Source organism: Ammospiza caudacuta, chromosome 12 (genome assembly GCF_027887145.1).
Source record: "Ammospiza caudacuta isolate bAmmCau1 chromosome 12, bAmmCau1.pri, whole genome shotgun sequence".
In the NCBI taxonomy this organism is placed as follows: Eukaryota; Metazoa; Chordata; class Aves; order Passeriformes; family Passerellidae; genus Ammospiza; species Ammospiza caudacuta.
The window spans coordinates 19,948,145-19,963,821 of record NC_080604.1 but is presented as its reverse complement, the minus strand read 5'-3'; the positions used below and the strand labels follow the sequence as shown (position 1 = coordinate 19,963,821).

Here is a 15,677-nt window from a genome sequence, read left to right as displayed (position 1 = left end):
CACACCTCATGGCTTGGGGAGGAGAAGGGAAAAAGAAGCCTTGGGTACTCACTGAGGTGACAAAAAGGATCATGTTTCCATTTTTTAACTGCTAAAAAATAGTAGAAAGCATCTTTTTTTTACATTGTTTCACAGGTTTTGTGATACTTTTCAGGGATTCCAGAAAACGCTCTCCACTGACATTGTGCCTGTACAAAAATCACAGCAAGGGAACAGGTGAAGGATGCAAGGGGTGATACCTTGGCTGCTCACTGAATTTTCACAGATCTCCCTAAGAGCCCACTTTTGGTGGAAACCAAAGAAAGGGACTTGAGCTAAATGTCCCTCTGATCCAGCCCAGCATAGCCATTTTCACAGTTTTTAAGAGCAAGAAGAATATTTAGATCTTTCTTCTGGCCTTCAGCTTAGTACAAGACATTGCATCAACCTCTCTGCTTGACTCCCTCCCATCTTTAGATTATTGAACTTGCTCACATTTTTTTTATATGTTTTTTATAATTTTATATTGTTCCCTGCTTTTTAAGGCCTTCATGGTTCAGGGGGGAAAAAACCCAAAAAGCACTATTTAATTTTTTTTGTTGCTGTTGTTTTAGAGGTGCTACTTTGTGCAAACCTTCCCAAATTCAAAAGGCTGGCATCAATTTGTGGAGTTGCTCATATTAACAAAGATCCTCCTTCACCTCCCTTCTCCCACCTTTTAGTCCCAAAACAATAATTTTAGTGAAGAGTACTGAGCACCTTCCACATGCACATGGAACTCGTGCTTGGCGCTGCCCATGGGGTTGCTGGCCGTGCACTCGTACTTCCCCTCATCAGCTGCTGTCACTTGGTCAATCTTCAGGGTCTTGCCAAAATTCTCTGTCTCTGGCTCATCCTTGGGCATGTTTCCTGTCACCTTGACCCAGCTGAGATGAGGAGTTGGGCTGAGAACAAAGGAAGAAAAAGAAGATTTTGAGTTGAACGCAAGAAGCTGCTGTGATGCTTCACGTGGCAGAGCTGCTGTTCCCACCCAGGGTTTGGGAGGTGCTTTTAAGGGATTTGGAGCTTTTAAAGCTTTGAAAACTCTGGGGCTACCTAAGGGTTACACTATACAGCTGCTCTGCTGCTCCTTGTTCTGCACAACCCCTGTGAGTGGGATTTTCACCAGGGCAAAGCTGCATTCCTTGGGTGTACCTTGGCATGGACAGTGGGAAAGGAGCTCATCCCCTCCTGCCCCTAAAGGGCACCTGAGGACAGCCAGGAGGGCCAGACTCCATTGAAATGCCTCTTAGGAGGTGGCTGAAATGCTCTTCCCATCCCTAGAAAGAGCCAGAAGTGACACAGAATTGGGGACAGACGTGGTTGGTGACCCCAACACTCACAGGACACACAGACACAGCACCAGAGCTGCTCCTCCTGTGCCCATCTGTGCCCGTGGCTCCATGCCCAGGTACCCAGAAATTCTGCTGTTCCACCAGCCCTGCAAATACCCCATTATTCCCTCCCAGAGCCCTCATGCCACTCTTGTCCCAAAGCCAGCTCCCAGGCCATGCCCTCCTGACTGCCACTGCTCAGGGTATAAATCTTTAAAAAGTGACAGATTGGAAATGTCCCTAATTCCCTATTTTGCAGTTGGGTGCCCCTGAGCTGAGTTCCTTGAAATCCACTTCCATGGTCTGTGGACATTTGGCAGGGTGGATTGGCAGAGATGTAGGCAAAGCTGAGCGTTTTTCTGCTGAAAATGGGAATTTCAGCAAAGAAAAAAACCGTTTTATTTTAAGAGTTGGCATTTTTGAAGGATTTCAATTAAAAGGTGTGCTTGGTGATAAGACAAAGAAGTACTTTGTGTTCTTTCAAAAGTGACTGCTTAAAAAGCCACCTTTTTGTTAAAAAAAAAAATAATTTTTAAAGAGTTCCCTGGAAAATTTAGAGTGAAACAAAAATATTTCTTTCTTTTTACCTTTTTCCAAAGGGACAGAAAGACTTTTTTGGTTTTCTCTTCTTGTATCAGATATTCATGCGTGCACATCAAAATTCATATTTGATTATTCCCAAGGTGATTTCCCTATTAAAATCCCTTGAAAACCTTCTAAAATCAGAGCTGTGCCTTTGGGGGTTGGTGGGGAGTGAATTAGACAAGGAAATGTTGCAACAGGGAAGCAAAACTCACTGCAGATACCTGGAGTGAATCCAACAGAGACAAGTCATTCACCTCCTTTCAGGAATGCCAACTCCACTCCTTGCCAGCTTCCACCAGCAATGCCCTTTCAAACCCATATGGAAAAAACAAAATGCCCCAAACATGTGCAGGCAGATAAATATCCTGACTTTGGAATTTTATGGAGGGAAGAGAATTGCAGAGCCTTTAATGGGAATTATCTGGGTGTGAAGCAGAGCCTGCAGCTCCACGTCCAGCACCAGGGGATGGTGATTTAAAGCTCTGCTCCACACAAAGCCCTGTCCCAGCCAAACCAGAGGGACTCTGCTCTCACTGGGGATTCAGTGAGATTCTCTGCACAGATTCTCTGCTTTTGTGCTGGCAGCTCAAATTCTGCAGTGACAGGCACAGGGCACAAACTGGGACATGGGAAGAGCAAAGCAGGGCTCGTGGCTGAGTGAGCTGGAGGTGCAGCAGCAGCCCTGAGAAGGGAATCGCAGCTCCTTCTCAGGAGGGAACTCAACATTTATTTCCCAATCCCTTTCCTTATTTACCCTCATTTTGGCCTGTGTTATTTACAAGGAATTTGTTGGATTAAGTGATACATTATAAGCTTTTCTTAGCTTATTGGTTTTTAGCACATTATGTTATAAATGTTTTAAAGCTAATCATCTAAAATTACCCTTTGTAGGTCCTACTACAATGCATCTTTCATAGTTCTATTTCTCTAAAATATTTAGTCTTATTTACAAAATCACCTTTTAAAACTTATTTTTAGCTCCATTTCTCTCTCAACAATGAGTGTCTTATTCTATAATATTTTTAAATCAGCATTTCTTAGCTCAAAATTTGTATACAAATAGATACTGTATGAACTTTTTTCAAGTTTAAGACAAGAACTGGCCTACAAGTCTTTAAGACTTCTCTACAAATTCATTTCCCACAAAAATTTCCTTTATGATTTCCCATCATAAAGCAGCTATTTTAACCCTTCCCTCTTTTCCCTTGCTGAAGGGACTCAGCAAAGTAAAGAGAGATTATTTAAAAGAGCCTGGAGTGACAGGACAAAAGGGAATGGCTTCAAACTGAGATAAGGTTTAGAGGGGATTTAGAGGGGCTTTTAGGAAAAACTCTTCCCTGTGAAGCAGCTGGGGCTGCCCCTGGATCCCTGGAAGTGCCCAAGGTTTGAGGTTTGCCCTCTGCTGCTGGATTGATCAGGATCACACTTACACAGCTGGTACTGCTTCACTGTATTGATTCCTTAAAGGATGTCTTGTGTAATATCACTCAAGAACTTTGTTTTTAAAAAACTGATTTCTTACACCTGGAAAATCTCAAATTTTGAAGCAAAACTGAATTGGCAAAACCAGAAAAAAACCATTACAGGTTGTGAACAAAAGCACTGAAGCTGATGCTGACATTATTTAGTTTCTGACATCTCAAAAGTAGCACTACTGAAAAAAATTCAGTTTTTAAAATAGGAAAATTAAAAATAAATCCATACTTACCACCTTATGGTTTTAATTATTTGTTTAGAAGCTACAGCAATAACCAACTCACTACTGTTGCCTGCACTCTGTGCTGCTTTACAGCTGCAGAAAGCTCTGCACAGGAGTTGCATTTAAAACTGTTGCATAATTTGTAATATCCCTTTTTCTTTGCTCATTTCTCCCTCCAAAGGTGATTAAGTTTGTGCAGCATTTTCATTACTCACAGCCCTTCAGCAATGCACTCGAGGAGCAGGACACCTCCCTTGATGACAGTGACTGATGAGCTACTGCCAGCAGATTCAGGAGGGATCAGCAGTTTGGGCTTCCTTTCCTTGATAAAATTTGCTGAAAGATAAAATAAAACAGAAGTTAGGTGGGAAATCTCAGATATTCTTCAATAATGCCACAAATATCACTGCTGGCAGGTTTCTGACAGCCATTTGTGTGTGGGTTTTTTATTTATCTACTCTGAGGCTAATCCAGAGCCCTGATAACAGTCAGAAGGGAGGTGCAGTGATATCAACAGGCAGCAGTGCTGGGAAAACCCTTTTCCTACAGTTTTATATCCAGTTTTCCAAGCACTGGCCCTTCCTATCACCCTTCTGATCCTCTCAATTCCTGATCTTTAGGTTCACATTTCCTTTCTTAGCACCTTTCTTCTGCACTGGCTCCATCATCTTTTAAACCTCAGGTGAAACCTCACCTTTCCTGACATGAGCATCCCACAGAATTGTCCCTCCTGCTCCAATTATTAAATCTACAATAACAGAGATACAATTTGTAAGGGAGACTGTAAAAATAATAAAACAAGATTGAGCTGCACTTGATTCCAACAGCCCATTTGTTCCAGCCTGCCAAACAACGGTTTTAGGATGAAAAATGCAGGGTTCAGTGGCTGCCCAGTTATCACTATCATAACAATTAGCACACTAATGAATCAGTCCCCAAATTGTGCTAGTTCTTTAAAAAATAGCCAGTTATGGATGGTTTGGTAAAAGACCACATAGATCTCCCTGAACCATTTTCTCATTTTTAATTTTAATTTCCCCTTGCTTGGTATCTGTGCAGATCTGTGTCACAAGAGCCCTGAGTGCAGCAGGACACGCTGGTGCCTCTGGACACTCTCACACATTTCCCATCTGCCCTCCACCTCCTGCTGCCAAAGGCAGCCAGGCTCCTTCCCAGCACGAGTTCAGACATCCCTTGGAGGGAAAAACTGCTCCTGGTGGGCAGCCACAGCGCACAAACCCTGCCTGTGCTGCTCCAGGGCTCAGCTCCACCGGCAAAGTCAGGGCAGTGAGGAGAGCTCAGAGTTATCCATCCCAAAACACTCCAGGATAACCTCCTTTTCAGAAACCTCACTGCTTGGCAAAAAAAAAAAATAATCTCCTAGAGGAGGTTAAAATTTGGCATAAAAAAATACTTTTAAAAGGTATTTAACCAAAGAAATGAAGAGCCAAGAGCTACAGAGTCTAAATTTCATGTATTTGAAACAAAAGAAAGCAGGAGGAGAATTGCTCTGAGTTATCCATCCCAAAACACTCCAGGATAACCTCCTTTTCAGAAACCTCACTGCTTGTCTGGCAAAAAATGTATAGGAGGTTGAAATTGGGCATTAAAAGAAAAAAAAATAAGACTCTTAAAAGGTATTTAACCAAAGAAATGAAGAGCCAAGAGCTACAGACTCTAAATTTCATGTATTTGAAACAAAAGAAAGCAGGAGGAGAATTGCTCTGAGTTATCCATCCCAAAACACTCCAGGATAACCTCCTTTTCAGAAACCTCACTGCTTGTCTGGCAAAAAATGTATAGGAGGTTGAAATTGGGCATTAAAAAGAAAAAAAAACTAAGACTCTTAAAAGGTATTTAACCAAAGAAATGAAGAATCAAGAGCTACAGACTCTAAATTTCATGTATTTGAAACAAAAGGAAGCCAGTGGAGAATTGCAGGAATGGGCACCTGCTGCCTGCAGGATATTTCCAGGATCTGCTCCACAGAGAGGGGCAGGCAGAGCAGTGGGAGTGGGAATGCACAGGATGAGAAGGGCTTTGCTGCAGTGTCACCTGTGCTGGTGGCACACAGGGCACCACAGAGACAGAGCCAGCTCCCATCTAGATGGAGGTGATGGGGACAGCCACCACAGGGCACCCAGACTCCATAAATCCACACCCTGAGCTCATCCTGGAGCAATGCAGCCCCAGGCTGACCCCTGGGACGTGAATTCATGGTGTCAAACCTTGGCTGTCTCATCCCAGAGCTCTTTTAACAGCCAGAAAAAGATTTGGAGCATCCAGCTCTGGCTCCTGCTCTGAATTGATAACATGAGAAACCCTGAACATCAATGTCCTCACTTCCACCCCCTCACAAAGCTCCTTTCTCAAGTTAAAACCCCTGCCTTTTTCATTAAAAGCCCTGCAGATTGCTCTCAGAAACTACAAGATGAGCCATTTGTGCTCCCTGGACTGCTTAAATCCACCCCATCACAATCAAGAGGCTTTTGTGATGTGTTTTTTGAGCAGCTCCCATTTCACCTCAGCTGGTGGAGTCTCAGTTCAAAGGCTAAAAACAGATGGATTCAACTCACCCTTAGTAACAGCAGCGTTAGGTGAGCCTGAGTCATTAGCATGCTTTACTGAAATAAATAAAAATGACAACCAAACAAACATGCAGGGTTGAGACAGAATCAAAAGAAACCATAAATCAACCAAAACAAAACCATGCCCCTCCCCACCCCCCAATTTCCGCCCCAAAAGAAAGAAAGAATGAAAAATATAAAAGAAAGCAACAGATGAGCAACTGAGTTTTGAAAATGCAATGAAAATGCTTTAAAGATTTGTGTTATTCTGAAAAATACATCATGGGTGATATAGTCAGCATTTCATCCTTGCTACGTACAGTAATAAAAATCATTAAGTATCCAGAAAGAGAAATGTTATAAAATGTTATTCATTCTCCTGTTTCTTACAGCTTGTTTTTGTCCTATTTATGTTTCATGCAGTCCCTCAGCAGGCCCTTGGCACAGGGAGGAGTGGGCAATGTCAAGCTGAGTTTACAGAACCCTTTCAGTTCGTGCCTCTCATCTTTTCCTGGCCCAAGTCCTGTGGCTTTGATGACAAGATGGACACACTGAAGTGGCTTTTTGGGCCACTTCCAGGGCTACCAGCAGCCAAAACCCATCTTGTTTTTCTCTAATCTCTGTGTGCATGTGTGGGGGACTGAACCCATCTGAAAAGCCATGGAGAGCAACATTAAATTTCAATGTTTTTCTCACAATTATTACCCTAAGATGCAGTCTAAGCAAGCATTAAACACACAAAGCCACTATTAATCCTTTTTCTTTTTATCCCAACAAGAAAACTCAAAAATCACATATTAAACATGAGGGTTTCATTCATGAAGACAAAATTCTCCTTGGTTTCTGGGCTGTGTAAGTCTGAAAGATCCACAATGAACAAGTGAAATCTTAAATTCCCTACACATCATTTCATCAAGGAACTGGAAACACCTCTTGTGTTTCTGGTGCTCCAGGCTGCCTGGAAAAACCTGGAAAACATCATCCTTCCAACCTCACTGCTGAGGGTGGAGCAAACCAGGCCTTGCCCAGGGCAGAGGCAGCCACAAAGTCCTCAAAACAAAAACCCAGTGAATTCCCATTCCTGGGGGAGCTGCTGGACTCAAGAGCAGCAGATTTCCCTAATGCACCCTTGGCTTTCACTGTGGGGACAGCAGGAGGAAGGTCAGGGCACTTTTGGGGTCTCACTGTGATGCCTTAGGATTTTAGCTTTTAAATGTTTCAAATCCTGTACTGCTTTGGTGTATAACTGACACATAGAGTGTCAGCTACTGTCTTCATATTTTGGGCAGACACAAAAATTCCTCTCCAGGCCTGGTAATCAAGGATACCTCACTGCCTCAGGCTCTGAGAAATGTAAACAGCAATGAATTGGGGGTCAAACTTGGTGTTGAAATTACTTCATTACCTGAAGCTGTAATTGGAAAATTAACCTCTAATATGTGAATGGACCAAACCTACAATTGTCTGAAAAACTCGTGGCCATTGTCCATCTTGGGTGTAGCCTCTGGGAGGCTCCTGATTGCTCAAGGTGTGCCTATCAAAGGCCTTTAATAAATACCCATTTTACTCTCTTAATTTTGTCCAGCCTCTGTTCTAGGCAGCCATCCCAAGGTGACCCAGATGGGACAGGAGAAACTGATGCCTTGGGATGGCCACCTAGAACACAGGCTGGAGCAAGAAGCTTTTCTCAGTGACATTTAGCCCCAAGAATGAGGTCAGTAATGCAGGAAATAAACTCAGCAAGGTGCCCTGTGTTGAGAGAGCCACACATCTCCATGCAGTGCTGCCTGGGGAGCTCAGAAAGCAGCAGCAAACAGAGAGCCCGGCCCCACACTCACAGCGGGAAACCTTGAGCGTCATGGGCATCTTCTGCACGATGGTCCTGAGCCTGGGGAAGGCTGCAAAGCAGCAATAATCACTCCTGCTGTCACTCTCCTCCACGTTGGCAAAGTAGAGATCTCCCTTCAGGCTCATGGAGACCCTCTCGTCCTGTGGGATGTGCTGCAAATCTGGCAAGGGAAAGTAATGGTGAGGTGGTGTGGGAATTGGAAATACAGAAACTTGCACAGACCTTGAAGGGTTTGATCTGCATCCTTGAGAGATGCTTGGATTGATGTAAAAATACACATAGACATTAAGCAGAAAAATCATAAACTTACATTTCTATAGCTGTAGATGAGAATATGGCTGAAGTAAATGAGAAACTGTACTGATAAGATGGTGAAGGGTTTATAATGTAGGGGTGGGGTTGTATGGAATAAACTAAGAGTTTACAAGTTATGATAGAAGCATATGTGTACATGTGATAATAGCCCATTGGATAAAAGTATCCACAATGCAGCAAAATTAAGTAAAGGTGATAGGTTAGAAAAACAAAATAAACCCTGTGGCAACTGTCCATTGGGTTAGAAAGTTCTGTATTGCCTTGTAACAAAGAACCTGTGACTACTCTGAGCTATGGCCGAGTTATTGCTCCTCTAAAACCTCTCAGCCTCTGAGACTGATGTTTATCTGAGCAATAAATCGTTCTTAGCCTGAAAATAGTCTCATCCCTCCATTTCTAGCAGCAAATGATAAGGTGGGAACTACACAGGGCTGTTTCACCAAATGCTCCCCTCGTGTGCTGCCTTCCAGATACAGAGAATGAAACTCTGAAGTAAAAGAGGCAGAAAATCCAGCAGAGGCAATGGGTTATTTACCAATATTCAGTATAAAAGTGATTAAAAATATTTTTATATAATAATGTATACCTATATAACTGATAAGGAAAAATTGATAATTAAAAAAGAGTTGTTTTGCTTTCCAAAAGCCAGAAATTCCTGCAGAACAGAAATGCTGCAGAATAACAGGACAGCAACCCACCAGGAGCTAATCATATAAACCTGGCGGATTATTTTTCCCTTAGGATCATAAATCAATCATCTATTTATGGAAAGAGGAAAACAATTATGATAGAAATAACATATTGACATGTGATATCCTCTTTCCTCTAAATGCAGGACTCCTCATCACTGACAGACTCAGCAATATATAAATTATTTGATATCTCATATTTAATGAGATGCTGTGTCAATGCACTCAACAATTTAACTTTGGGTCATGTCAAACCAGATCTCTACTCTCCATTTTTAAATTTTGTTCTTCAATATCCAGATATTTCTCCCAAGTACTTGCACAATTACAATTCCTACCCATGACAAATCTGCAATGAAGCTGCTCTGAAAGACAAATGCTTTGAGCCCCCTTGTATGAATTGTGCAAAAACCATTTACTCACCAATATTCATCCAGTAGATATGCAAAGGGGGGATGCCTTTTGGGGGGTTGCAGTGCAGGATCACAGAATCTCCATGCTCCACATCCAGAGGCTCGATTTTCTCTTTGGGGAATTTTGGTACACCTGCACAAAAAAGCAAAGAAATTCCTTTATTATTGAAAGAGGTTCCTCTATTATTGGTACCTTTTGAAAATTTGCCTTTTGCTTTCTTCTTGATACATTTTTAATAAAATATTGACCTTTACATCATCCTTTGCATTCTCTGGCTTTAATATCAATTTTAATTTACACAGAGGCACAGAGAAATAATGAGTTTTACTCAGAGTAGGAAATCCCTGCATTCTGGAACACTCACAATAGGAATCTCTTCATTCACAAAGTTCTTGGAGCATCCTATCCAAAGCCAGGCCCTGAATGGAGATGTTTAACACTTGTTTGTGATGTCCTGTGCTTTGCTTTGGCTTTACTTTAACACAATTCTTTTCAAACACTTTCTTTAGCTCCTTTGTGTGGTCTGGAAGGGACCAGTCAAGGCCAGAGGGTCCCTAAGGACAAGCCTGGCACCGAGGGCTGTGCACTGGTGGGGCCCCAGCTGGTCCCAGTGATGCTTCAGGTATAGATTTTGTATTTTTCACATTCTGTGCTGCTTTAGTGTGCAGTTCTGAGCTCCATATCAGGGCATGGTGAGCTCTGTGCACAGAGCAGGGAGACAAAACAATTCCTGCTCCAGCTGGGCACCAAGGACAAATGACCCAAATCTCAGCCCAGGAGCACAAACCCCGTGGGCTGCAGAGAGAAAAACAAGCAGGGTGGGACTGCAGGGCTAAAGCTGGAATGGGACAATGAACTGCAAGGTGCAAATGGAGCAGAACTGATCCCAGGGACAGAGCCCGTGCCCGGCCGTGCATTTTGGGGCCATTTTGGTCCATCTTATGGCAATTTTGGGTCCATCTTGGGCTCATTTTGTGATCATTTTGGTCCATTTTGGGCTCATTTTGTGTCTATTTTGGTTCATCTTAGGTGTAGCCCTGGCTGGGCTCTGGTGCTGCCCAAGGTGGGTCCATGGAGGAGATGCTTTGAATAAATCCCTGCTTTATTCTGTGACTCTGCCCAGCCTCTGCTCCAGGCCAGCCTGCTCAGGGCATCACCAGGAGATCAGGAACCAGCCTGGGAGTGTGGAACGTTCTGGGAAGCCTTGGATCAAACATGGTTCCTAAGGACCCAGTGCAAGTCCTTGCAGGTGAGGACAAGCATCAGGCTCCTGTCACGGCTCTCCTCCATCTCCAGGGTCAGAGGAAGGCTGCTCTGAAGCCTCTGTTGCCTCCTCAGGCCTGGAAGCTCAGCCTGGATTCCTGCAGGGCTGCAGGGATAGGCTTGGCACAAAGCTCCCAGGGCTGTACCAGGGCTGCTCCAGCTGGGCTCAAACACAGGATAAATTGTTCATGGATCAGTGTTTCACCACCCACAGCACCTGATGCCAGCACTTTGTTCCAAGCTTGGAACACCTGGGCAAATCTGGATGCCCAAAACGCCACTGGAGCTGATGTGGGAAAATGAGGAGCAAAGCTGGGTTGGAGCCCACCCCAAACCAAAGGAGGCTCAGCTTGGAGGTGATCCCAGGAAAAGCAGCCTGCAGGATGGAACCACCCTTGAAGGAACTGAGCTGAGGCAGTTTCAGGGCTGACGTCACCTCCTGCTTTCATTCCAGGCAAGTTCCAACTGGCCAAAGTTTCACTTCAGACCAGCATCAAGCAGCAAAATGAGCAGCTTAATTAAATGAAATGAAGCAGCAAAGGATGGAGAAGGTCCTGGCTGTGCAGAGTCAAACTGGCACAGCCAACATCAGCCCCCTGTCACAAAAGGGACTCTAGAACTTGAGACATCAGTGGTCCAGCAGGGAACCTGCAACATCCCAGTGCAGGGGGCAAAGGAAAGGAGAGGGGGAGAAATGCAGGGATGGGACTCTGAGGACACTTAACACATCTCAGGATTAGTAAACATGAAAAGAAGCAATCACTCCAGTGCTGAACGCAGACTCTGCAGAGATTTTATCTCCATCAGGGTTATTAATAGGTTAGGAATTCTTAGGAGAGGCAAAATGCAGCTGATGAGCGTCACCCACTCTGTAGGTGAAATTTCAGGTAAAAAAAAGAGCTGCATATTCATATCCAGTACCTTCAGCAACCTGCACTCTTCAAGCCCTGGGAAATACATCTGCTGACTGCAGAGGTGGAATATTTTCCAGCAGGAAAAAGCCAATTTCGTGATCTAAAGCTTATTTATTCCCCAAAGCACGTCACTCCCAACACAACTTTCAATAAGCTGGGTCAGGGAAGGATAAAGGGATTTCTGACCAAACCAATAGATCAGCAAATGGACTAATATGGCACCACTTATTTAGGACATTGGAACCCCTTGTTCAAACTCATTTTTTGCCTCATTTAGCAGAACAGAATCTGGGTTTCTGATATCCCAGCTGGGTGCCATAACCACTGGGCTTCTCAGTGAATTTCTGTGGCCAGTAATTACAGAATTATACAGAAATTTACTGAGTCCCACCAGGAGACAGTGACAAGCCACAGTCCTGGTGTCATTAGCTGGCAGCACAGACATTCATCTCCAGATGTTGGCAGCTGGACTTCACTGGAGGAAGCAGCAATTTGACCCCAAATGTCCTCCACCTCCAACAAGTATTTGCACCACAGGTCCTTCCACGCCTTTGTTTTTGCTTAGTTCACCATGAAAAGCACTGAAAAACTTTGATTTTCATCCTCATAATGGATGAATTTGACTGGTTTAATCCTTGAAGCTTTGCAAGAAATGAAAACTCGTGATAAATTCCTGAGCCAAACCCTCTGACAAGCATAATTTTTTTGCTGGGGTCCCACTGGTCTCAAAGACTAGAAAAAATACCTACTTCTGAATTCAATTTATTAAAAATAAAAAGCTTCTGTCACATTAGACTTTGCCTTTTGCACATCAATCTTCAGAATGTCTATGCAGGCAATATTTTGGATATTTTTGCAGGGCTGCTATGTTCCAATTAGAGGACATTCTAGAATCAATCACCACTGATTTGTGGCTGATCACAGAAAGTATCACAGCTGAGTTCAACTCCACAGCATAATAAAATAAACACAAAATAAATCGTGCCATGGAAGTGTTTGATATTGAACAGAGTTCTCAGTGCAGCACAGAATTCCAGCTGATGTCTCTGCAGTGACAGCAGTGACACTGCTCCAGCAATACTCCATGGAATCCCCACACAGGGATGTGATGGGAGGGGACAGAGGGAGAGCCGAGGGGACAGAGGGAGAGCAGAGGGGACAGAGGGAGAGCAGAGGGATTTGCTGACTCTGAGGAAGCCCCAGCAGGGCTCTCACCACACACAAATCATGGGGTGTGAGTGGAACAGCCACGGGGAGGATGGAAACCTGCACTCCCAACTCCAGCTATGGAGAATCTCCCAAAATCCCACCCTGACACCTCTTCAAATACTCCTGGGAAAGACTTTGCTGACCAAGGGTTTTTCCTGACAAGGCTGCACTCAAAAACCAGGACTGAAGTGCTCTGACAGTGTGTGAACCATGCAAACAGAAGACTATCAGTGGCCAGAGCCATTTGTGCAAGGAGCCAGGATCTGTTTAATCCCTGGGGTGACTCAAAGTTCAGTGACTGAGCTGTGCTTGAGACCAGGCTGGAGCACCACGTTTGGGGGGCTGGGAAAAAATCCAGAAAGGAGCCTGAGTCTCTCCCTCTTATCCCTTCAGAAAATGCAGTTTCTCAACCTAAAGCAAACAGGGAGACACCAATACAGTGCAATAGAAAGGCTTAATTTGAGTTTAGCAGAAACAGAGATTAGCAGAAATACAGCAAGCAGAGCTGGGAACTCCAATCCTCAACATTGCTCCAGATTTACTCAGGGATCCATTTAGGATACCTTGTCCTACAGATCAGTTTTTGTCCTACAGCTCACTTTTTGTCCTACTGCTGGTTACAGTGGCTTCACACTAAAACTGTATCAATTATGGCAATTTATTCCAGTTTATGTGAGAATGGAGCCCATTCCATCAGGTATTTTACATGTTTTGGGGTCAAGTGTTGAGAAATGGAACAAAGGAAAAGCATTTCTCCAGGTAACCTGTCCTTGAGATCCCTGCGTCTTGTTTCTACCAATGTCAGGTGCAAAATGGGAGTGAATTCAGGATGATAAATCAGCAATCAGCAAATACATTGTGAAATTATTGTAGAAAAACATCACTGTGACCTAGGTCTGGTTTTATAACTTTCCCTCTGGATTCTACTGAAGATGTCCTGGGATAAAGGAGAGCTGAGCCTGATCCATCATGGATTGTCTCATATTTTTCCTTGCAAATAAACCCTTAAAGGATGTAAAGGTGAGGCAAAGCAGAAATAGTCAAGAATTTTCTATAAACTCGAAATTTCCAGCTCCTTAGACACCTAAATTAGTATCTAATTATAATTTTTCATACAGATCTGTATCCTGTACAGCAAACAACCCAACATTTCAAGGAATCTGAACCATGACTTGCAGTCCCTGATGCTGAGCTGCTCTGAGTGAAGCTTGGGAGGTTTCCAGGGCTCATCTCTGTGCCTCAATTGATATTCTGATGCATGGAGCAGGAGCAGTAGTTAAATCTGTAATTTCCAGTGCAGCCTTTGAACTGGTTATGAGATACAACCCTGCTTGTTTATGGATTTTTTAATTGCTGCCTTAAATTGAAAAAGTTAGCAAAGCCTGGCTGGGAGTCCACTCACTCCTGAAGATGTGGAATGGAATCAGTGACAGCTTTTTTCTGTGTAATCTCTGTTATCCTCGCCCAAATGCTGGCCACGGGCAGGAATCAGAGCAAGCTCCACGATTTAGGTGCTCACAGGGGAAGGTCACTGGCTCAGGAGGCAAGAGGGTTAATTTTCATCCCCATCACCTGCAAAGTCTCAGTGAATTGCTCTCGTTTGTTTTCTCTTCCATAAAGGCTACACCAAAGCCTTCACAAAACCTCCTGCTTCAATATCAGCTCAGCATCTTGTACTGATTTCAGGATATTCACACCTGAGTGTTTGAATATTAACTCAGGTCTGCCTTTCTATGGAATTCTTGCCCTAACATCACATCAGAGCACAGCCTGCCATGGGATAATTTTACATTCAGCCAATTTTTCCATCCTCAGGTCTCTGGTCTTTTGGAGCAGCAGCTTTAGAAATACCAAGCATAAATCTTAACTCAGTCTGCTGTGAAGAGTCTTTCACAGCACAGTTAATTAAAGAAGTTTAAAGTGTACTTCTTCTCCTTCCTCTGGCATTGGGCCTGCTCACTAATTCAAGCAGCAGATTCCCGAAATGCTGGAGGAGGGGAGCTGAAGTCTGTGTTCTCACCATTTAAATTCATTTTCATGCTGAATGTATCTTGTAACAATCTGGCCTTTGTTAGTGCTGCAAACACATCGAGATCCTCAGAGCCCATTCTTCCCCCTCTCCTTAATGTCATCCTACATAGGGGAGGTGGGGTATTTTCATTATGTAGGTGAGATTTAATGATCATTTCTGCTGACATTTCTATTGCTTCCCTGGAATGACTACTGTGAGTAAACACTCTTTTGTTCTCCTTTTCAGCAGCAGCCTCACAGACCCAGTATTCTGCTTCTGCAGTGGAAATGTAATTTATGAAAGAAACTGCCCTGCTCTGCCTCGCTGGGGTTTTCTTCCCTTCCCTGGCACGATGACTTTGCCAAGGAGCTTTACATCTGCCCTGAATGCAGCTGGCACAGCTCTGCCACCTCTGCATCATCATCATGAATGCAGGGAGTGATCTCACATGTACCAGTCTGTGCTCCAAAACCTGGGGGTGAATAGAGGTGATTTATCCCCAGCCCCTCCCTGGCAGGTTCTGATTTACAGAGGATCTGTGCACCAGCAGCTCTTTCACTGGGGCACAGTTGTAGAGCACTTTAGAAAATCAAAGGTGCCTTCTACTCCTCTCTGAATCCTCATTTAATTTGCAGCTTTTACATTGCACCAGTAAATGAAAGAACTGATGGCAGAAGAGTTCTAATAACAGCAAATGTGCTTCAAAAGATGTGTGAGTTGGGTAAATCCCTCTAATACATTATCTGTACCATGTATTTTTTTTGCTGGGTTTAGGAATTTGCATATATTAGCACTAAAATTCCTCTTGCT

General features: G+C 43.7%; 1 protein-coding gene across 1 annotated transcript in view; it reads right to left on the bottom strand.

The window, feature by feature from the left end:
• The window catches only part of CHL1 (cell adhesion molecule L1 like), a 130,024-nt gene that overhangs the window by 36,784 nt on the left and 77,563 nt on the right, over positions 1-15,677 (bottom strand). The window contains exons 6-11 of the mRNA XM_058813025.1: positions 9,480-9,602; positions 8,042-8,212; positions 6,213-6,260; positions 4,331-4,384; positions 3,852-3,972; positions 739-923 (exon numbers count right to left, since the gene is read on the bottom strand). Of these exons, the coding sequence (XP_058669008.1) occupies positions 739-923; positions 3,852-3,972; positions 4,331-4,384; positions 6,213-6,260; positions 8,042-8,212; positions 9,480-9,602 (702 nt within the window). The remainder of the gene's footprint in view (positions 1-738; positions 924-3,851; positions 3,973-4,330; positions 4,385-6,212; positions 6,261-8,041; positions 8,213-9,479; positions 9,603-15,677) is intronic.